At 37.2% G+C, this 22435-nt stretch overlaps 4 protein-coding genes across 6 annotated transcripts; 3 read left to right on the forward strand and 1 right to left on the reverse strand.

Moving 5' to 3' along the window:
- The first annotated feature begins 600 nt into the window (after nt 1-600).
- Nucleotides 601-7017, forward strand: LOC133740089 (alpha-1,3-mannosyl-glycoprotein 2-beta-N-acetylglucosaminyltransferase). Its single transcript, XM_062167947.1, has 19 exons — nt 601-775; nt 878-928; nt 1445-1532; nt 2041-2103; nt 3036-3070; nt 3160-3236; nt 3360-3405; nt 3510-3572; nt 3667-3733; nt 3809-3877; nt 3986-4055; nt 4184-4245; nt 4781-4870; nt 4962-5056; nt 5602-5664; nt 5774-5812; nt 5893-6063; nt 6175-6298; nt 6497-7017. The coding sequence occupies exons 1-18, from the start codon at nt 707-709 to the stop codon at nt 6289-6291; spliced, it is 1335 nt and encodes a 444-aa protein (XP_062023931.1). The 5' UTR covers nt 601-706; the 3' UTR covers nt 6292-6298; nt 6497-7017.
- Nucleotides 7018-7971: 954 nt separating this feature from the next.
- LOC133736817 (protein NUCLEOLAR COMPLEX ASSOCIATED 4) lies at nt 7972-13844 on the forward strand. Its single transcript, XM_062164412.1, has 15 exons — nt 7972-8385; nt 8461-8553; nt 8650-8723; nt 9032-9093; nt 9183-9234; nt 9718-9818; nt 9944-10014; nt 10157-10258; nt 10649-10707; nt 10809-10983; nt 11428-11601; nt 12058-12220; nt 12367-12424; nt 12513-12618; nt 13347-13844. The coding sequence occupies exons 1-15, from the start codon at nt 8026-8028 to the stop codon at nt 13551-13553; spliced, it is 1857 nt and encodes a 618-aa protein (XP_062020396.1). The 5' UTR covers nt 7972-8025; the 3' UTR covers nt 13554-13844.
- Nucleotides 13845-16436: 2592 nt separating this feature from the next.
- On the reverse strand, nt 16437-19519 carry LOC133736280 (probable protein phosphatase 2C 27). 3 transcript variants are annotated; one of them, XM_062163727.1, is made up of 5 exons: nt 19367-19519; nt 18406-18814; nt 18127-18321; nt 17772-17977; nt 16437-17075 (listed from the first exon to the last, which is right to left on the reverse strand). In XM_062163727.1, the coding sequence occupies exons 2-5, from the start codon at nt 18601-18603 to the stop codon at nt 16517-16519; spliced, it is 1158 nt and encodes a 385-aa protein (XP_062019711.1). In that variant the 5' UTR covers nt 18604-18814; nt 19367-19519; the 3' UTR covers nt 16437-16516. The 3 variants fall into 3 exon arrangements, with proteins under 3 accessions (XP_062019711.1, XP_062019710.1, XP_062019712.1); XM_062163726.1 differs by having other exon boundaries at nt 19358-19512; XM_062163728.1 differs by having other exon boundaries at nt 19244-19396.
- A 1262-nt stretch (nt 19520-20781) lies between these two features.
- LOC133741487 (probable anion transporter 5) lies at nt 20782-22401 on the forward strand. Its single transcript, XM_062169383.1, has one exon. The coding sequence runs from the start codon at nt 20790-20792 to the stop codon at nt 22092-22094; it is 1305 nt and encodes a 434-aa protein (XP_062025367.1). The 5' UTR covers nt 20782-20789; the 3' UTR covers nt 22095-22401.
- The last annotated feature ends 34 nt before the right edge of the window (nt 22402-22435 follow it).

Genomic DNA, 22435 nt, shown 5'->3' on the forward strand with positions numbered 1-22435 from the left:
GGTAAGTGCACCATTGGGAAATAGTTCATCTACCATAGAAGAATAAGAAGGAAAATGGAGTCCCACCCCGACATTCATAGTTTTCATGATAGATGAGAGAAGAAATTTTTTTTAATCTACAGAATTTTGTTGTCACTTAATCTTGACTTTGCTATTACATGTGGCATTGAATTTTACGAATAGTATAAGAGCGAGCATTATCTCTAGAGGAGCCTGAAGTCATAATTATGATATCAACGTTTTATTGAGAATGTTTTCCACACAATTACCGTGCCACGTAGATAGTGCGATTGCCAATTAAAACCTTACACATGGTATGAAAGTGCGCCATGTTACCTACGTTTCAGGGAAATGTGGATTTGTAGTGAGATAACTATTCTATCTTCAAAATGAAGAAAAAAGAGCCGAGCAATCAAAACCCTTTGTTTAAAAAATGAATCGAATCAATCCGTATACCAGTCGGTTCAGTACCCGATTCGAATCAAAACCCGCCCAGCCCAATTAAAAGGCCCAAAACAAGACTGTCTACTGGGCCTGAAGCAAAATTACATTTCTTTCTTGGAGAAGGCCCATATTTCTCATGAAGAAGAACAGACGGCGAAGTCATGGGAACTTGACTAAAAGCGCAATTATGGCCCCCAGTAAGTAGACTCGATCGATTTCATATTCAAATCCAGAGATCGGAGCTCCCCCAAACCAAACAAACATGAAGAATTTTCTCTGCGATTTTCGCTTCCTCCTACTTCTCGCAGCTGCCGCCTTCATCTATATCCAGGTCCCTAATTCTCTCTTAATTTACTTCATTTTCAAATGCTTGAAACTTTGAAATGCCGCACCTCAAAATGACTGATCAATTTTTTTTTTTTTTTTTGGTTAGGTTCGGCTTTTCGCGACGCAATCACAGTATGCTGATCGCCTCGCCGATGCGGTAAGTCTTTCTGATCACTCCTGCTTCGATTTTGCTCTCTTAATTTGATGAGAAATACGAATTGGCTACAGATATCAGTTTAATTTAGCTCATTCGTCATTTCTTAGCTGAAATTTTGAGAATGAGAGCTGGCATTACTTTCCAGGATCAAAATCACAGGATTTTGGCTTAGTTAATGGTGTATTTGACCAAAAGTTGTCCTTATTAGGTTGATGCAGTCATCAGAAAGCAACTCTATATTTTCAATAAATTGATTTTTAGCGTTTGTTTACTTTGTTAATGTTACTTTGAGATATACATTTGCTCTGGATGAACTTATATCCTTAATTCAATCTGCTGGCTTCACAAAAGCGTTGCCGTTCTAGTCACCACAGCCACTCCCTTCCTTGATTTTTAACTCGTTGATGGAACGGAAGCTTCGTGGTCTTTTGGTTTTTGTTTGTTTGCTTTTTGGCTTAGTTGAGATAATAAATTTGTATCTTCTTTTTTCCTAAAGAAACCTCATTTATGTGACAGATAGAGTCGGAGAACCAGTGTACATCTCAGTTGAGATCACTAATTGATCAAATAAGCTTGCAACAAGGGCAAATTGAAACCATGAAAGGTATTATGTATTTCTACCACATGGGGATTTTTATATGTTCATTTCAAACATACTTTTCTATTAGGAGTTTTCATTTACAAAAAAGAAAAGGTGCTCAAGCAACCTATCTTCACTCCTGCACTAAATGAGTTTGTTTAAAAATTTATCAAACTTTGTTGGCAATATTTTGACAAGTTTCGCCATTTATAATGTCTGCATTTTCTTGTGAGATCTAGTCTTGACTGTATTTTACTGTCATATTTAAAAAGTTTAAACATGGTTATTGGAGGTGAAGTGGGTTGGTCCAAGGAACTGTGTTATTTGTTGCTTGAATATTTTGAAGGATTTACACCCCATTAGAAGGTTACTATTGTTTCTTGATATGTGATGGTGGCTTCTCACAGATTCTTTGGTTGGAAATATATAAGAAAAGAGGTTTTTACTCAGTGGCTTAAAAGCAAACAATGAGATGCTTAGCCACTTATTGGCTTCTTTATCTATAAACTTCTGACACTAGACTCAATTGTAGAACAAAAGGAACAGCTAGAGCAAGAGTGTGGACAACTGAAGGCCCTTGTTCAAGAACTTGAAAGTGAGTCCCTTAACTCCTTATCAGCATCCTTTTCTAATATGATATACAGAAAGTGCTTGCAGTTTTTATTTTGTACTCTTGGAATATCTTATATGCTTCCATGGAGTACACGTAGTCACATTTTTTGGTCTTTGGTAATTTCAGGATAAGTAAAACCTTAATAAGTGGATATAGTTATGTGGTTTAAGTTGTATGTTTTTTTTATAGGAAACAATAATTGATTAACAAGCGATATTTATATTGTGCATAAAAAGGTGATTTATTTATTTTATATAAATGAATAGAACTTAGATACTGAATTGAAGGGGTATCACGAAGACTTATGTTTTTAGCTGGATCAAGGACAGGAAAAATTCATCTACCAAGAGACCTAGTGTTGCCATAAAATAGTTTTACATGATTAACTTTTATTTACAGTTTTAACATTTAAGTCTCTCCATCTTCCACCAGGAGAGATGGTGAGTGGAAGTAATTTTGGAAAGTCTTTTGTTTGCTTTATTTTTGAAAACCACACCTCTTACTGGTTGTTTCCAAATGTACTTATGTGAGAAAATGTTAGACATGCTTAATTATTGTCTCGGGATGGAACTACAAGTTAATGGTAGTGTGCCTTACTGTTTTGCTTTTACTCATACTGTAAGTTACCATAATGTTGTCCTCCATAAAGATTTCGGTTACCGTTCTGATCCATAGTCAATTTACTCTGGGTTTAACTTTCTTACAGTTTGCTTGCTTTAATTAGTATTACTACATTCTGATTTTCCAAACACATATACCATCATCTACAATGTATTCTTGTGCTGCAAGTGTTTTGGTACCTTACTTTATTGTCATTTTAGCATATTTAGCTGCTAGGTACACTCCACAGCACTCACTTTTCTTTGACTATATGTACCTAAGAACTTAGGATATTCCTTTTGTCAAATTTTCAGGGAAAGGTGTTGAACGGTTGATTAACAAAGAACAGGTGGGGCTAGATGCGTTACTTTTCAGCTTTCTCTCTTAAAAATTGTGACTGGTAATTATACTAACTGTTATTTTGGATGAACTTGTCAGGTGCCAGTGGCAGCAGTTGTAATTATGGCATGCAATCGTGCTGACTATCTGGAAAGGACCATTAAGTCTGTATTAAAGTAAGTTTATTGTTCTCGTATAAAAGAAAAAAAAAATTAAGTATTGTGTTTACAGTCTGTTCCCGTACATTCTTTTAATTTGTGCACCATTCAGCTGACCACTGGCCTAATTCAATTATTTAGATACCAGAATTCTGTTGCCACGAAGTTTCCTCTATTTGTCTCCCAGGTATCTATGTACTTTCTTGTGTAAAACATTATCATGATAGACACTTATCATTCTTTAGCTAGGAGGGAATCAATAGATAAACATAAAAGCTTTGTTTTTCTCAGGATGGATCTGATCCGGGTGTCAAAGATAAGGCTTTGAGCTATGAACAGCTCACGTATATGCAGGTAAGTTGTATGTTTGTAATACAATGCGTGTCATTGGAAAACATTCTTGATATTTGAAACACACTGCGTTAACTCCAACTTCAATTTATCGCAGCATTTGGATTATAAACCAGTTCAACCTGATAGACCAGGGGAATTGATTGCATACTACAAAATTGCAAGTAAGGATTCTTTAATTTGTCTATTTTACATCTAGTCATCTATTAGCTTCATTTGCTACATCCCTGTTTGTTTAGATCATTACAAATGGGCACTGGATGGATTGTTCTACAAGCATAAGTTCAGCCGAGTAATCATACTCGAAGGTGAAAATGGTGTTCCTTGGACTGTCTTGCTAATTTTTCTTTCTGTCCTATTTTATAACAAAAATTTAAGTGTTCTAGCTGATATAAACCCATCATATTTGTGCTCAGATGATATGGAAATTGCTCCCGATTTTTTTGATTACTTTGAGGCTGCCACCGATCTCCTTGATAAGGATAAGTATGTCTTTCGGATGAATTTAAAGTCTTATAGCTCAATTACTTATATATCTTAGATTGTTTGTCTAGAAGGCAGGAACTCTTAACTTTTTTTATTCCTTGCACTTTATTGATATCCAATTGTGGTAGGTCTATCATGGCTGTTTCCTCATGGAATGACAATGGACAAAAGCAGTTTGTGCATGATCCAGGTGAGCTATCTTCAATCTTTTTGGTTTATCTTTCTCATATTGAATTCAAACTTAATGCAGCTTTTATTTTCAAACAGCTGGATCAATTTAATAATATCTCTGCCTGCCACCATCACCCCTTTTGTTGTGTTCTTACACTGGAAACTTCGTAGAATTTTATTATATATATATATATATATTTCATTCTGTGGGAGAACTGATGCCTATTTGGGTAAACAACTGGTTTACTTAGGCTCCTGGGCCAGTAGGCTTAAAACATATAGATCCAAAATTTACCTTTTGGCCATGATTTTTACGTCTAGCTCCGATCAACTTATGATTTATCAATTAATTGAACATTCTGGCTATATGTTTACTATCCGCAACCTCGGTGTGCAATGTTATTCTATTTATGTTATTTACAATCAGCTTACCACCAAGCACAAGCATCACAGACAATGTCTGCAAATGCTTGGACACAAGATATTAACTATCAGAGATTGAAACTATGAGAGCTATTATGTTCTCTAAATCTGTTATTTCATCCACTGTGCAGAAGCACTTTATAGATCTGATTTCTTTCCTGGACTTGGGTGGATGCTGACTAGATCTACATGGGATGAGCTATCACCGAAGTGGCCAAAGGCATATCCTTGTTATTGTAGTTAATTTTGTTTTGTTTATCTTTTCCCTGCCTTTCACATTTCTTCCAAAATGCTTTCTTTCACTATGGTTCACTTACTGGGATGACTGGTTGAGGTTACAAGAGAATCACAAAGGTCGACAATTTCTTCGTCCAGAAGTGTGCAGAACATATAACTTTGGGGAACATGTATGCATTCTTACCTTTTCTTTCTCATTTTATCTCCCGACCTCGGGTTATAGTTAGTTTCTGTACAATTCAGTGAATAAGTGTATTTCTTTGGTAAATGTGAGTTTAAGTGTATTGATTCTTCGTATTATATTTATCTATTCATATTATGTTAGTTATAATTTTATTAACCTAGTTAACTAAATTTTATTTTTACATTGATATGGAATTCTACTTTGATTTTACTTGATATCTATCAGTGATGCTAGCGAATCTGATCCTAAACTGGTTCTTTGTTCCTTGAAACTGCAAAAATTGTTAGAGGATTAACTTCTTAAACCAACTTCTGAGTTATAAACTTACAATTGAACTCCAACTTATTTCAGAAAACAGTTTATTAAAATGGAAAAAAAAATCCAACTTTTAAACTCCAATCAAATTAATCTGAGTAATATTATCAAGTAAACGGCAATGGAAGTTCAATTAAAAGGCTTCAGCATGTAGCGCTAGTAAGCTCTCTAAAATTTGTCATGTCTAAGTTCTCACATTTTTGTGATTTTCTGCAGGGTTCTAGTCTGGGACAGTATTTCAAACAATATCTTGAGCCAATCAAGCTGAATGATGTCCCTGTAATTACCAATCTCTCTTCTGTATTATTTCATCTAGTCGAAGTTTGTCCTTTTGTCTATTCTACATTCTCATATTGAGTTTTCTTTTTCTTCATTTTCCTTCCCAAAGGTTGACTGGAAATCAATGGATTTGAGCTACCTGATGGAGGTGTGTATGCCTTAATTCATTTGGATGGAAAGTTGCTTTATTATATCTATAGTCACTATATATTTTCAATGTGTGTGTAGGACAAGTATATAAAGCATTTTGCTGAGATTGTGAAAAAGGCTAAACCTGTCCATGGAGCTGATCTTGTACTGAAGGCACGCAATATGGCTGGTGATGTTCGTATACAGTACAATGACCAGCAAGACTTTGAACGCATTGCACATGAGTTTGGAATTTTTGAAGAGTGGAAGGTCATTTCTGTTTTAAATCAAATGATTTTCCATCAATTTTACAAGTAGCTGTAGAGATAATAATAAATCAAAGGCATAGTTTTAAATCCAGATGTTAATTTCTTCATTCAGGATGGTATACCAAGGACAGCCTACAAAGGAGTAGTTGTTTTCCGACACCAAAACCCACAACGTATATTCCTTGTTGGTCCAGGTTCTCTGAAGCAGCTTGGAGTTGATGATTCTTGATGCAAAGGTTAGTTTTATGTAAGATGCTCCAATATCTGTGCTTCAAAATGCAAAGGTTGTCTTTTCAAAAAAAAAAAAATGCAAAGGTTGTTGGCCCAAGTTCATATTTTGGATAGCATAAATAGCTTCTCTTAATTTCTGGTCAAAGTTGAAAAGTTCTATCAATGAATAGTATCTGAGAGTCTCCTCTTCCTGTAATTAACAGATTTCACAAGGAGAAAATGTATTTTCGAAGGTTCAACATTGAGGTTTAAGCAATACATATGATCTCGAAGCACAAGGGCAACTCATACAAATAGATGATTGATATTAGGTAAACCTAGAAGAGGCGCTGAGTACATTTTTCGTGAGTTGAGTTTTGCAGCTGGCGATATCTACTGTAGTTTGAGTTCCTGAGGAACTTAATCGAGATACCACGTCCAACAAGTAGTAGGCTTCACACACATGCCGTCTTCAAGGTGGTAGTCTTCATTTGTGTACAATGCGTTCTGTTTGAAAGTTCTACAAACTTATGCCTACTTGTTGATCTTCACGAACAAGAAAGAAGATGCTCTGATTCTTGTTAGTTTTGGAGGATTGCATTGTAGTTTTGTTTCCTTCTGAAGAAGCATGTAGCTCTAATCTTTGTATGATATCTTGATATATGATATAGATACACATCAAAAGCGTACAAAATATTAGAATGTGAAATGAACTTTCTTGTGATTGATCTTTCTTGGTTCTTCATTTTGGTCTAATAGATCGCTAGTTATATACCAAAGGGAAAACTCTCCCAAACTGGGACTCATATGCCACTTGATTATTGGAATACATAGTGTAAACTGTGTAAAACATGTTCCGTAACTTCATTTTCGTTCAAAGTTAGTCATTTTTAGGGCTAAAATGGCTAGTCAAATTGTCATTTAGTGATTATTTGGAGCTAATTATGCGGTCGAGCCTAATGGTATGTCTATCTACATGAAATGGAGAAGAGATGAATTTGAATAAACTTTTAAACGTGTCGGGGTTGAAATGAGATAGTTTTTTTTTTTTGAGAATGTGAAATGAGATGGTTTTATTGCACTTTGTGTTGCTAAACTCAGATAAAGTCAACAAGGAGCCTTTTGAATCTTGTTATCACATATGAAGAAGGGTCACTTGTCCTTGCCGGGGCCAGAAATATCGGAAGATTAACGGTTCCTCTTGCCGAAGCATTGGCTTTAAGAGAGTACTCTTTTCAAGCAGAAAATGTCGGTCTTCAGCATATTCAAGTGGAAGGAGATTCAAAACTTATAATTGAAACAGTTATCCAGAACATTCTCAAGTTCAAAGATTTATTCTCTTCATGTTCTTTTCACCATATCTTTCAAGAAGCAAACTTTATGGCAGATGCATTGACAAATTATAGACACTTGCTTGAAGACAATCAAATTTGACAACATGACCTTCCTCTGTCTGCTCTATCAGCTTTAAATTTTGACTTGTTTGACACATGATGCCTTAGAAGATATTGTATTTAGTTTATTGTTGTAGTCTTTTTTTATAAGAAAAAAAAATCAGAGAAAATTATTTATTGAAATCATTTTTCTTACTATTCTTATACTGGTTACTAAATGTGTCGTAATTTGATAAAAAAAAAAAAAAAAGAGAGCCTATTTTTCACATGTCAAAACGAGGTCGTTGCACCTTGGTTCGATAAACCTAAACCCCTATACCCTCTCTCTCTCTTTTCAGTTCCGTTCCCGCCGAGCAACCATGGCCTCCATTCTGTCGAAGAAGCAAAAGCAGAAGCAGAAAACCACGAAGCTTTCCGACCTCCGAGCCCTAGGCCACGACCTCCTCTCCTCCAGAACCCACATCAACAACCTCCCCAAGCTCCTCTCCTACGTCACCCCAACCTCGCCGCCTCAGTACGTCGTCGAATCCCTCCTCTCCATCCAAGCCTTCTTCACTCCCGTCTTGCCTGAACTCCCTTCTTCTTCTTCCAAGCCCAATCACTCCCAGGACGACGACCCCGAGTTCATATACCGCACCTGGCTCCGCTCCAAGTTCGACGAGCTCGTCGAGTCGCTCATCCAGCTCCTGCTCTCGCCGGAATCCGATGAAACTCTCAAGGTTCGTTTTTAATTTATAGAATTCAGGTAATTATAGCTGTGGATAGTCTTCCAATTTGAAATTAAATGCTATCAGGAGGTGGTGTTGGATACACTGATGGAGTTTGTGAAGTTGGGAAATGGGGGAAAGTTTCACTCTGCTATATTCCATAGGTTTCTTCGTAGCATTGTAAGTTATGGTTTTCTCTATTGACTTGATCAGGCTTTGATTTTCCTTTATTGCTATTTGAAGAGATGTTTATGATATTTCTGTGGTTATCACTAGGTGTACTCTACAACGTCGCCGAATTTCTTGGTAGACTTGCTTGCATCAAAGTATTTCAAGTACATTGATGTCCGGTAAGGTCACATTGTTGTTAGGACTCATAAAACTGAGCTCAGATTGCTTTATTTAGTTCTTTGTCAGGTGTTGAAAATGTGGTTCTATGTAAACTGTTTACACAATGGTTCACATCTTCTTTATATTGGATCATGCAATAGTATTGCCAATAGAACAAAGTCGGTGTACATCATTTCATGTCCTTGTGGTATTGGATAGTATTTATTTTCTGGCTCCATTTGTTTTGAAACTTGAGTTGTGCTCTGAGAGACTTCTGTATTTATATGGATGATTTTCAAATTGTGACCGTTGTGTCTGTTTGCTGCAGTTATTTTACCTACATTAGCTTGGAAAAACTTGCAAGAACTCTAGATGCAAAAGGCCTTTCTGGTACTTTCTCCTGTGAATCTTTGCAAAAGGCTTTTCTATTTACTTTTTCCTACTTATCCCTGGCTTATTGGTTTGTACCTACACTGTAGAGGATAGAAATCTGAATGCAGATGGTAACAACGGGAGTCATCCTAGTGAAAGGTTGGTGTGTTTCACATTGTTGTCATGTTTAAAAGAAAATTCTATTCTCTTATTCTGTTGGCTCTTTTTCCTTGTTAAGAGATATATGAGCTTAATGCAGAACCATAGACTTCTGTAATTTTTTTTCTGGGTCTCCATTTAATATAATAAAGTTCTTGAACAATACTACTTTAAATCTTTGTGCTAGATTCTGAATCTGCAAGTTGTTGATGCCACTTTGTAGAAGAATGGTTGATACCGTATACAAATCATGGTTTTCTACCTTCTTAGAATTAAAACTAGTAACACCGACTTTTTTCCTTGTATGCCTCCTTTAATATTGGGATCTTCTTTCTCCAAGCCTATTGTCATTTGTGTTTTCTAATTATTTTATGTTGGAGGTCATGAATTATTGTTTAATTGGCAAAGGTGTTAGATTCCTTAATAAGTTGATGCTGCATCTTGTTAGCTTTAGAATTCTTAGATTTGTTTACTTTCTTGCAGCATGGAGCAATTAATTCGCAATATTCATTACATTATGTCGCATATCCCCGCTTTTGAAGGTTCAGTTGAAAAAACTGATTATGACATGTGGAGTGGATCAAGTAAGTGTTCCCTTCTCTAACAGTCAGTACTTAACTGTTCGTTTACTTTTATTTGTGATAATCATGTGATCAATTATAATTTTATGTTTGCTTATTTCATCTCTCATTGCCATTTTTGTTTGCAGGTGAATCTGAAGAGCATTCTGAGAGCCAGAAAGCAAAAGATAAAAAGAAGACTGAGAAAGATAACGATAAGGTAAGTTATCAATATCTACTGACAAAGATGTGTCAATTCAGCTATTGAAATGGTTTCATCAGTTTATAGTACATGACTAGATAGTCCTCTGTATTTTGCCTTATGAGCATGGTATCATATTCCTTTTGTTTTCACAATGCAGGCGTTGTCTGCAGCTAATATTGTCAAAAAGATGAAATTAAAATTTACTAAAGCATGGTTATCATTTCTAAGGTTACCACTTCCTCTTGATGTGTACAAGGAGGTAAGATAAACTCTTTTCCCTGTTGTGCCGTCTAAACATAAATGAATTGTTTACTTTACTGTCTTGATGATTTGATTGGCTTGATGCTATCTCCATTCTGTTACTCTTCCTGTGGACTCTAGCCATAGCAGTGTTGGCTAAAGTTGTGTGCATAATATTTTTTATATCTCGTCATAGATAATAAAGCAAACATCTTTAAAAAGTGCCAATAGACAGAGAAGCCTCAAAATTGCATTTTAGAGGTTATTTTCATGTTGTTTTTTGTTTGATCTAGACATTATTTTGTGTTTTGGTGCTTGCCTTTTCAATTGTTTTATTTTACATTGATGATAAATAGTTTTTGATTCTCATGCTTCATCATATTCTGACCTGGCTTCCTTTTGTGCTCAGGTTCTTGCCAGCCTTCATCAGGCAGTCATTCCTTATATATCAAACCCCGTTGTGTTATGGTATTGCTACATGCTAAAATAGTTTCAATTTTTTTCGTCTTTTTTTCTTTTTGATGAACCTAATTGTTTGCCTACATTTCATTCATTTTGATGACGTACAGTGACTTCTTAACTAGATCATATGACATTGGTGGTGTTATCAGCGTCATGGCTCTTAGCAGTCTCTTCATCATTATGACAAAATATGGTTTAGAGTACCCCAACTTCTATGAGAAACTTTACGCATTGCTGATTCCTTCAATTTTTATGGCTAAACATCGATCAAAGTTTTTTCAGGTAATGTTAATCACTACTGCATCAACAATCACCTGAATCTAAAGTTATGTAATTCAAGGTGTATACATCTAATAAGTGTATATATGCATGCACATGGCATGCTTAGTGATGTTTCCAGCAATCAAAATGGAAAGTGAATCTTAAAAATATTATATTAAGTACTGAGATATCTGTCATCTTAATTATTTAGAGTATTCTTATTTTCAATCGGACACGGTTATTTGGTAGACTAGTTATATGATATATCTTTCATATATATTCCACACCAACTGCATCACTACTCAATTCATAATTCTCACTTTCACTAAGAAAACTTATATGGGGTTTGACAAATTAGTTGAGTTTTGAGTATTGATAAAGAAGGCCGAAGTTAGAATTGAAAGTGAATAGCCAGCTTAAGTGTTTGTGATAATCATTGATTATTTATGCTATTGACTTTTGCAGCTTCTTGATTCTTGCTTAAAGTCATCACTTCTTCCTGCATATTTGGCTGCTGCTTTTGCTAAGAAATTGAGTAGGCTGTCACTTTCAGTTCCTCCTTTTGGAGCCTTGGTTATTATTGCGTTGATCCATAATCTTCTACGGAGACACCCTTCAATCAACTGTTTGGTGAATCGGGTAACTATAAAATCTTTCTTTGGTCCTCTTTGAATGTATTCAGTTTCCTCTTGTTGTGAATGCAAGCAATCCAGCTGTGCTGTATGATAAGTAGTCTTGTCAACATATTCGTTAGTAGTCAACAATCTCTGAATTCCCTTTTTATTTGTCTTTTATCTTCGCTGTAGATAAAAATTGATGGGTTATGACAAGAATCCACATAAATACTGTGATTTCTGAAAAGAAATATTCACTAGACATGTTTATGGTGAAACAATTATATAGATATCGCAGTAGTAATTCTCTTTAACATTCACTATGGGGGAAGGCAAATTTTGGAAGAGCTATGAACTTCACTATTTGACTGATCTACTTTTCACTTTCTTGGGTGTAATTTATTTCCTTGTGATTATAATACCTTTATATATATTTGCCTCTTACTGTTAAACAGCAATTTTCTGAACTCATTTTGTGCAGCAAGGTGATGAAAAAACTGTGGAAGTTGATCCAGAAGCAGAGATAAGTACTCCTGAAGGTGCAGATGCCAATGGTACTGATGCAACAGATCAGTCGCTCAGAAAACCAGTTATTGATCCTTTTGATAATGAACAAAGTGATCCTAAGAAATCAAATGCCATGAGTAAGTTCCCGCCTCTTTCCCTCCTCTGATAATCTTATACTGCATGCCAAATCCTGATGTAACCCATGGATTGTTACTCGTCTCACATCTGATTTGACATCAACAAACACACTTGCAATTGTACTGATAAAAGCCCTTTCATACAGGAAGTTCACTCTGGGAGATTGATACCCTCCGTCACCATTACTGCCCACATGTTGCAAGGTTCATGCTTCAGTCCTTATCTTGCATGATTTTTGTATTGCCATCATGCCCTTGATCTTTCTTGATATCATTGTTTCTTGGCTATTAGGTTTGTGGTGTCACTTGAGAATGATTTGACAGTCAGAGCCAAAACCACTGAAATTTCTGTTGGAGATTTCAGCTCGGGTTCGTATGCAACAATATTTGGAGAAGAGGTATATATTGATTCTAAGAATTCATGCAGTAATGCAGTAGAATTTTATAGCATTCATGAAATTGACCTTTTAAAGAATAAATAGAGGGAGTTTTTAACACACCTTAAAAGTCAATCTACACACCTTTTGGACTTTTTTATTTTTTTTATTTTCTTTCATGCTATCTTTAATACATAAATTATTCATTATATTGAGAGGGTATTGTGGGCAATTCGATCAAATCGCAAGAATATAGGGTATCTTAGTAACAATATTATAGAAGAAATAGGATATGTGCTTGCATCGCAAAATCATAAGTTGGTTTGACTTATGCCTTGTGCAATTAATTTGATGCTTTTGTACCAACTAGCTATTGATCTAGTGGTATTTCTAATCCACAAAATTGGGCAAGGTCTGTAGTTCAAATCCCTCCTTCCTCACTCAAGATAAGGAAAACTGATCTTATTAGGATTTACTGTGGCCTACTTATTGCTTTGGATCTCAGCAGAATAGCTCTGGTATATTTCCGCTGTGATTGTCAGTTCCACCCATGCATTAGTTCATCCGAACTTCAGGCTGCCTGTTTTCCTCTAGACTATTGTAGGACAGTAACTGCACTGATTACTTCTGTCGTGCTGTTAACTTTTCCTTCGGGTCCTAGCCTAGAAGAAAAAAGAATAGGGGCTTTACAGTAGGCAATGTGTAGTCCTTGATAACTTGATTTAGTAATTGCTTTGACTCTATTGCAGATGAGACGGCGGGTAAAGCAGGCTCCAATATCATTCTACAGAACAACTCCCACCTCTTTATTCACGGAGTCTGAGACCGATTTTCTTGGGTGGACATTCAAGCGTGAGGACACTAAGAGAAAGAACGATAGCACTCATGAGAATGGGGAAATGCATAAAGAAAGTGATCGTAATTCAGGAAAACGACAAAGAGTTGAGTGTTCATAAGAATGATCGTAATTCGATAAAACGGCGAGACAAGTTGCTTGTGAATTACATTTAGACGGTTCTTAGGTCTATATTGTTTTCTCATTTGTACACCGCCAGCAAATTTTGTTCACCAACGAGAGGCTGTTAGTCTATCCCTGTACTTCACAGCACAATCAAGACCTTGAACTTCCATTAAAAGAGGTATTACAGTAGGCAAGTTTTTAAAATAATTTCTGTTACATTGTTAATCTATAGTACGTTTTACCCAGAAAGAAATATGAATGAGTTGACGTAACCATGTTTTTTCAATTTCTTCCTGCATAATACATTATATTTGTATCCCAAAAACATGAGACTTCATATTACTGGCAACTGTTTTCAGAAAATCAATAGTTTTTTCTCATCTCTTTAAATGAAGGAAAAAATACAGTTTTAATCACTCAATTTTCGCTTGATCTACACTTTGGTCACTTATGTTTATAAAATAGGTCCTTGACCCAAAGCACCAAAATAGACTAAAACTATCCCACTTACCCCAACAACAAAATTATATTCCCACTATCACAATTTAAGATAAAATGACAATTTTACCCTCGATGTAATTAATGAATTACAAATACCCCTCCTTCCTATCTCTTTCTCTCTCTCTCGCTCTCTCTCTCTCTCCTCCCTCACCAGCGATTTCTTCTGCCTCCTCTCTCTCTCTCTCTCGCTCTCTCTCACGCCAGCGCACGGCCTTCAGCTCCGGACTCTGGTCTAGATGGCCGGCGGCGAGACGAGGCCGACGATGACGTCGACAGAGGTGATACATCGGCGATGGTGCAGATCCAATCGACGACCTCAAACGCCGCTTTGTCGTTTCACTGCAAAACGACGCCGAACAAAGCGGTGACGATGGCCTGCCGTTTATGGTCGACGAGCTTCACAGGCTCCGAGTCGAGGAGCTCCAGCTCGAGGTCCGCCGTCACGACGTTTCGATGGTGTAAAAACTCGACGTCCCTCTTTGGATTGAGATATGACTGTGAGACTTCTTCGTTTCAATGGTCTTGGAGATCTGAGTGTGTGTGTTGTATGTGTCTCTTGTGTGTTACAAGTCGTTGGAGCTGAAGGTGAAGAGGATGGAGGAGGAGGACAGAGACTGGAGCTTGAAGGCGGTGGAGGCGGAGCAGTACAATTAGCAAGGAACACTTGTCCTGGAACCGGCCAATTTTGTCCTTCAGGCCTTTGGTTTTTTTTTTTTTTTTTTTGGTCCGAGTCCCTGGAGGCTTAGAATGTCCTTCTAGTCATGGTACCAATGAACGATAAAAGTCAATACAAGTAACCTAGGAGGTGAATCTCCATATCCAACAAAACTAGGTCACCTACTGCATTTTTATTAAGGGGCAACAGATGTCTATAGACGTCCAATAAAAGTCTATTGGGGGGCAATAGACGTCTACTGGGGGGCAATAGACGTTTTGAATTGATATAATCTCCTCGTTTTTTTTCTGTAATCAAAGTTTTATTTGTCTAAATTTAGGGAGATTAGTTCCCATTTTGGTAATCTAAACGTCTATTGGGGGGCAATAGACGTCTACTGGGGGGCAATACATAGCTGATAGTCGTCTATTGGGGGGCAATACATGGCTGATAGTCGTCTATTGGAGGGCAATAGACGTCTATTGGGGGCAAAAAAACTTTCCGGTGAGATTTTCAACAAATTCCGGTGGGCGGCAGCCGGTGACCGGATTCCGGCGAAAGTTGGCCGGAATCCGGCGACCGGTGACCGGAATCCGGTAAAAGTTGGCCGGATTCCGGCGGCCGGTGACGGGCTCCGGCGAAGTTTCCTATAGTTCTCTCTCTCTCTCTCTCTCTCTCTCTCTCTCTCTCTCTCTCTCTCTCTCTCTCTCTCTCTCTAAGTAAATAAGGGGTGAAGGGTAAAATGGTATTAAAAAAAAATTAAAAACAAAAAAAAAATCTTAATGGGGTATTAGGGAAGACTCCCTTAGAGTGTATTGGGTAAGAGAGAATTAAAAAAACTCAATGGGGTTAGTGGGAAAAAAATCCCTAGAAATGGGGTAAATGGACAAAAACCCTTATAAAATCTCACTTTAGTCACTCAACTTTAATTTCGACTATCACTTTTGTCCGCCGGTGAATTTTTCCAATAAAAAAAGTCACATAACGCCTCACATACCATATTTTAAGGGTTATTTTAAGCTGTTGAAGAGATGTGAGACATTTGATTTGAATATAGATTGAAATTTTCTGAAATTATAGGATGAAAATAACCCTTAAAAAATGGCATGTGAGGCGTTATATGACTTTTTTTTTATCAGAAAAATTCACCGGCGGACTAAAGTGATAGTCGGAGTTAAGTTGAGCGACTAAAGTGAGATTTTATAAACATGAGTGACCAAAGTGTCAATCAAGCGAAAGTTAAGTGACTAAAACTGTATTTTTTCCTTAAATGAAATAACACTTCCTTGTACAACTCATCAGTTCATCGCCACAAATTTTCTGGTCGTCCAAAAATATGATATTACATGGGAAGGGAAGAGATGAAGATAAGATTGGTAATCTTATCCATTTCAAATTAAAAATAAAAATAGTACGGGAAAGTCTCAAGAGGACTAGTGCCCAAAATCCTTAAAGAACACATTCTGATAGTGTCTGCACCCGACACGAAATTTCGAAAACATTGATGACAACTTTGAGATCAAGTTTGAAAGCAACCCCGCATGGCTTGGAGTATTGGTTTCTTATATAAAATTGATTCCCGACACGCTTGAAAAAAGAAACTGATTTATTTACTATTAAGAATTATTATGTACAACAAATTTCAATCAAGCCAGACAGATTAATTAGAACCCACTACAAGCAATGGTTGGCTGTTGATGGCATTATGAATGAAGAAATAAGTAAAAGAGAGAAAAAGACTGATCCTTCAATAATCATAATCAATATCATCCACAAACATGATGTTTGAGCATCTAATCTGGTCATACATTACTATCTAGTACCTCCTGCAGAAGATTCAGACCTTCTGCTGATATATTCCTCTTGAACTTGAACTTTGGGATCTCAAGCTGAGGCGGTGGTTCTGGGGAGAAGCATACCACTACGACGGTCAAGTTATCACATGTATCACGCTTGAGAGCTTCTCTAACTAGCTCTCTGGAGCATCTTTCAGGATCATTGTGAAGCATCAATTCTTTCCTTGCAATTGTGACGGCACACTGGCTGCTCATCACATCCCACAGTCCATCACAACCTATGATCAAGAACTCATCTTCCTCACTCAGAATTGTCTCCTCAAGCTCCGGTTCTGCACTTAAGGGACAAGAGGAACCTTTGGACCCTTTCATGTGCCAATCTCCAAGTGCTCGTGCCACTGACAATTGGCCGTTGAGGTATCCATCATACACCACGCCTCCCAGTTCTTCAATTCTTACTCTTTCTGAAGCACAATTTGGTTTATGGTCTTTGGAAAGTTCCACCACCCTGCCTCTTCTTCCCAGAACAGCTCGACAATCTCCAGCATTGGCAACTAGCATCGTCCTAAACAAGACATTATGTGTAAATCATTTGTTTCATCCATAAAAAGACAGTTAATAGACATAGGGAACTTTGTGGTTGAAAACCTACAGGAATCCTTCAGCACATTTTTTCTAACAGAAAAATCTATCTAGTGTACCTGGTCAATACTCAAGACCATAAAGCTATGTTATAGCTGTATCCATTGCAAAACGGAAGGAAGGGTTTACACATGTGACCCCTTGCCTCACACCCCAAATTTCTATTACCATGTTTCAAGCCTCTACATGGATGCCAGAAAATTTAAGGGCATGAAAGCATTCCTGGATGACATGGCAACAGTAAGAAGAGTGTGGAAAGTAGAGTGCTCGACAGGAAAGATGATGAAAGTTTACCCGTGGACTTGGCACAATACAACTAGCCTATAACATAAAATTATGTTGAGATAAATCAAATTTTCACAGTAACCATTCTCCAGCATGTAACTCCATAAGCTCCGTAATATTTCTGGTACCACTTAATTCACTAATTGTTTCCAAGGAGAAATTAAAGAAGAAGTTTGACATGCAACTGGGGAGTGAGATAGAGCGTCATACAGCGAAGACTAACATACAACCACTGTAGAGTAACTTCAAGGTCATGATAAGTGTTTACTCTGAGCAATTTGTCAAGACCAATACCAGATGATAAAAGACACAATAGATTGATAATAACTCTCACCTTCCAGAGATAAGGGCAGTAAGTGCAGTGGTACCAGAGGAACTATCAAGAGTACCATTATCAGCAAAAGCATGGTCAGCCTTTAGAAAAGCACTCTTAATAGCTTGCTTAGCACAAAAAGGGAAATGTGAATCCTCCACTATAAACCTCAAAATATTCTCTCTGATATAAGAAGCTGCATCTGTACCACCATGGCCATCAAAAACCTACAATAGAACAAAAATGTTAACAGACCATGGTATGTTCTAGTTGTGCACCCAAACATTACTGTACCACAAATTTCATTAATCAACATTAAAATAGCAATTCTATACAACCAAAATGAACTGTACTGATTAAAAACTCAGTTACACACCCCATAGAAAGCTCCAGGAGAAGGAAAGTCTGCAGTAGATCCTAGATGTTCAAGAATATTGTCTATACAGATATGCTCATCCTCCATAAATTGTTTCGGTCCAATCTCTGAACAGCTTCCGGACCGAAAAATAGGTACAAATGGTGAATTACTATCTGACGAGGATTTTGAGCTAACAATCCCACTATCGAACTCCTACGTAAAGAGTGAAAAGGCACATCAAATTCCATTCAAATTTAATACGAATGAATGACAAATTCTGAGTACAGGCAAACTAACCACTTCAGTTGCAGGAGCCAACTGGGCAGAGCTGACACAGTTCCTAATAGCTGAAAGATGCCTAGGAGGTTTGCCGATGTTGGATTGCTTCATGTTCTCAAAAGTATTTGATTTCTCGTCCCTTGTAACAGTTACGTTCTTTCTGTAACTGCCATCTAACATGGAAAGTGAAGATGGGGTATCTGTCCCTGCAGCCATTTTCTTTCCAAAACATAATCCACTCCTTGATCGAAAATTCGATCCCAAGTATTCCCTCTCCAGCGCGCTCCTCTTTTTTATTACAAAAAGGTGGTTCAAACTTCAAGAGCTTCAATTAAAGAGATCAGGAACAGACCCCAAACGGCACCACACAATGGTTTCAATACTAATCCTCCCTTTCTGTTGTTTCTTCAAACACTTTGTTGGGTACCTGAGTAGAAATAACCAGAAAAATTCTCAACTCACTTTGCTGTGCTAAAAAGTAAGATCAAATATCCCAGTTAATCAACGGAACCAAAAGCTACAACTATATAGTCTTAAATTATATTAAACTAAAAACACCCTGAAAAGCACATCCAGATCATTTTGACATTTCATAAGATCACCCACAAAACCCATATACCAATTCAGCAAACCAAAGTCCACCACAACTCAAAACCCATTATTCTAATTTTTGTATCATACAAAGCACATAGCTTTTCATTTCCAATCAAAAAAGCATAATTCCCAGATTCAAACTCCAAAAAAAATTAAATTAAATCCAAATATAGAAACCACCACAGACTAAGCAAATAAGTAAACCCAAAACAAACAAAAAACCCAAACCCACTATGAAAAACACCCAACATGAATCACACACCAAATTAGAACAAGTCTTCAAGCACAAAGATTCAAGCTTTGCTTATGTAACAAACATAGAATTAAGAGCAAATAGTTGGTAAAACATGATGATGATGATGATGCTGAAATATACTTGCCGTACAGCTGTGGTAAGCTGAGATGAAAATCTTCAAAGATCCCTGAAAGAGAATTTGGAAAAGGAGAGGAAAAGAATTGCCCAAGTCTCCGAAGCTCTCAAACTCAAAAATGCTTTCTTTTTCATTTTCATTTTTTATTTATTTATTTATTTTTATACATTTTTCTGGTTTTAGGATTGATGTTGACTCGTTGAATAAAGGGGGTTGATGGAGGAAGAAAAATGGGGGAACTGGCACGTTGTTTTGGGGAAACCGGCTATTGCAGGTGGATCCGGTGGACCTTGTGAATACGGACTGCGGCGTGTACTGACACGTAGCCGGGAGGAGTAGATAATTGGGTTGTTTACCGGTTAACGGGGGGAGGGTGGTGGTAAAGTTCAGCAATTGCGGCTGGGTTGGCCTACCACCGTTGGATTTGAACAGTTAAGAATCAACGCGCGAGATGGGGGCTGACGGTTATCACCAAACGTGGGAATCGGTAGTTGACGGTCGTTGACATTGCGAATTGCGTTTTCAAAGTTCTTTTCTTCTATCCAACCACCAAGAATGGAGGCTTGCAAAGAAAACAAGGGGGGAGTTTCTAAACCATCATCCACACTCACCGGCCACTTGATCATTTTTAAGTAGAATGTAGGGGAAGTTTGCGAAATTACCTTGAGCTGGTCTGAACGTTACTCGCTCTAGTGTTTATGTTTCCAAAAACCGCACAAGTTGACTAAATGTTATGAATAGTCTAAATTCGAGATATTTTCTCAAATTTTCCTTGAAAGTATTTCCATCAATGAAATTTGCATACGTGTATTCTTTGTCTTTTAAATATTAATACTTTTAATAAATTGCATATAAGTTTTATTTTGTTATATAAGTGATCGGAGCTACTGTCCACACAAATCATTCAGTTTCATATATGATTTATCTGATTGTTTAGGATTTCTCAAATTGTACTTGAATTTATAGTTTCTGCCAATCACTTCAATTTCGGCAATGGGCGAGATAAGGTAAGTAAATGTAGATATTTAGAACTTAAATTTCATGTTTCAATTCAAAGGCATTAATGAAAAGGGATGCTTTTTCCATTTGGATTTCCTATTGATTAGCCAAATGAGAGGGACTCATAACATGTTTTTTGTTTTTTTGTTAGTGAGGTATGACCAAAACACCACCTTTGAAGCTGACAAAAACGGTCCCTTTACACATTTTCATTGATGTGATCAATTGTGTGCATGACATTGTTTAGCCTCCAACACATATTGTCAGCTTCTTTTCAGTAGGTAAAACATGGGTTTCAATTTCATGCTTATAATTTGCTGCCATCTGTCATAGGATTTGACATGAATGATCATCAGCTACAAATGCCACATTACCTAGATTTCTGAAGGCATAAGATTGCTGCCATTCTTTTCTGAAGCACTTTAGATGCTCAAAGTTATGCTACTTTCTCAGATTAATTCATACCAAAGTATGTTGATAAAATATTTTCCGAAGCGTTACATGATTGTAACTCTAACTTTCATCAGCACATGCATTTGCTACATAGAACGTGTAGGATTTTCGATTGCATACACCGCTGCAGCAGATGCTTCCGGTATAAGTCAATCAAACAAAGGCACCATTCTCTCTACATTCTATTATGGCTATGCCTGTTCACAAATTCCTGGAGGTTGGGCAGCTCAAAAGTTTGGAGGAAGGTCTGTTCTCCTCATCTCATTTGTTTCATGGTCCTTAACATATGCTTTTGTCCCTCTGGACCCTAAAAATGTCAAAACTATGGTTTTGGCTCGGTTGCTTGTTGGTGTGGCACAGGGGTTCATGTTCCCTTCCATCCACTCTGTTCTCGCTCAATGGGTTCCACAAAATGAGAGGTCCAGATCAGTTTCCCTCACAACTTCTGGGATGTACCTTGGTGCAGCTGCAGGTATGCTTGTGGTTCCAACCCTAGTGAAGTTGACAAGCCCCCAATTTGTGTTTTTGGGTGAAGCAACTTTAGGGACTATTTGGTCAGTGCTTTGGTTAAACTATGCTAGTGAACCACCAATTCAATTGTCTAAGCAAAATGGAGCATTTCCTAATTCTACTAGAAAAACCAAAATTCCATGGAAGAGTATTTTTAAAAGCTTACCTATTTGGGCTATTGTGGTGAACAATTTCACTTTCCACTATGCTTTGTATGTCATGATGAATTGGCTTCCAACATACTTTGAACAAGGCCTGAAGCTTAGTCTTCAAGAAATGGGGACTTACAAAATGGTGCCTTATTTCAACATGTTCATGTTCTCAAACATTGGTGGATTTGTAGCTGATTATTTAATCACAAAGAGGCTCATGTCTGTGACTAGAACTAGAAAGTTCTTGAACACTTTAGGGTTCATGGTTGCTTCTATTGCATTGATGGCACTGCCCAAATTCAGAACTTCAACTGCGGCTGTGATTTGTTCTTCATTTGCACTTGGGTTTTTGGCTTTAGGCAGAGCTGGGTTTGCAGTGAATCACATGGACATTGCTCCAAGGTATGCAGGAATTGTGATGGGTGTGTCTAACACAGCTGGTACATTAGCTGGGATAATTGGGGTTGATCTCACTGGGAAACTTTTAGAAGCTTCTAGATCTGCTCACGATTCGGATCTTTCGAGTCCAGAAAGCTGGACATCAGTTTTCATGATTCCTGGGGTGCTTTGCATTTTCAGCTCAATCGGGTTTTTGATCTTCTCAACTGGGGAGAGGATTTTTGACTGAGTTAGGCTTGTTATGGAACTTGGAAGCAGATAAATGAATTGAACAGGAAAAGGCCTGCATTCTTGTGATTTGTAGATAAATGAACTGAACCTTTAGATCAAAGTTTTAGCATTGAGTGAATTTTGAAGGTTTTTTAATATTCAGCCTGATTAACTTGAAGCTCATTTTAGAGCATAATGAGTTGGAGCCTCTGCAAAACTTTAAGTATTCTTCTCCAAATCAAGCATAGTTTCAGATGCCATAAAGGAAATCCTGTCAGAAATCAACCATTTGGTTTATTGTATCATATTCCTATCATGAAAGAACTTGCAAAGACTAAAGAAAATTGTGGATGCTCACAA

This window comes from Rosa rugosa, chromosome 3 (assembly GCF_958449725.1).
Source record: "Rosa rugosa chromosome 3, drRosRugo1.1, whole genome shotgun sequence".
Classification (NCBI taxonomy): Eukaryota; Viridiplantae; Streptophyta; class Magnoliopsida; order Rosales; family Rosaceae; genus Rosa; species Rosa rugosa.

Excerpts from the sequence above, each read along its gene's own strand:
- LOC133740089 (XM_062167947.1), top strand. The coding sequence starts at position 707 with ATGAAGAATTTTCTCTGCGATTTTCGCTTCCTCCTACTTCTCGCAGCT. Across the intron at positions 3,237-3,359 it reads ACCATTAAGTCTGTATTAAA|ATACCAGAATTCTGTTGCCA; the intron begins GTAAGTTTATTG and ends TCAATTATTTAG. Across the intron at positions 3,406-3,509 it reads TTCCTCTATTTGTCTCCCAG|GATGGATCTGATCCGGGTGT; the intron begins GTATCTATGTAC and ends TGTTTTTCTCAG.
- LOC133736817 (XM_062164412.1), top strand. The coding sequence starts at position 8,026 with ATGGCCTCCATTCTGTCGAAGAAGCAAAAGCAGAAGCAGAAAACCACG. Across the intron at positions 8,724-9,031 it reads TTCAAGTACATTGATGTCCG|TTATTTTACCTACATTAGCT; the intron begins GTAAGGTCACAT and ends TGTTTGCTGCAG. Across the intron at positions 10,708-10,808 it reads TCAAACCCCGTTGTGTTATG|TGACTTCTTAACTAGATCAT; the intron begins GTATTGCTACAT and ends GATGACGTACAG.
- LOC133736280 (XM_062163727.1), bottom strand. The coding sequence starts at position 18,603 with ATGGCTGCAGGGACAGATACCCCATCTTCACTTTCCATGTTAGATGGC. Across the intron at positions 18,322-18,405 it reads TGGCTCCTGCAACTGAAGTG|GAGTTCGATAGTGGGATTGT; the intron begins GTTAGTTTGCCT and ends CTCTTTACGTAG. Across the intron at positions 17,076-17,771 it reads ACTGCCCTTATCTCTGGAAG|GACGATGCTAGTTGCCAATG; the intron begins GTGAGAGTTATT and ends TGTCTTGTTTAG.
- LOC133741487 (XM_062169383.1), top strand. The coding sequence starts at position 20,790 with ATGCTACTTTCTCAGATTAATTCATACCAAAGTATGTTGATAAAATAT.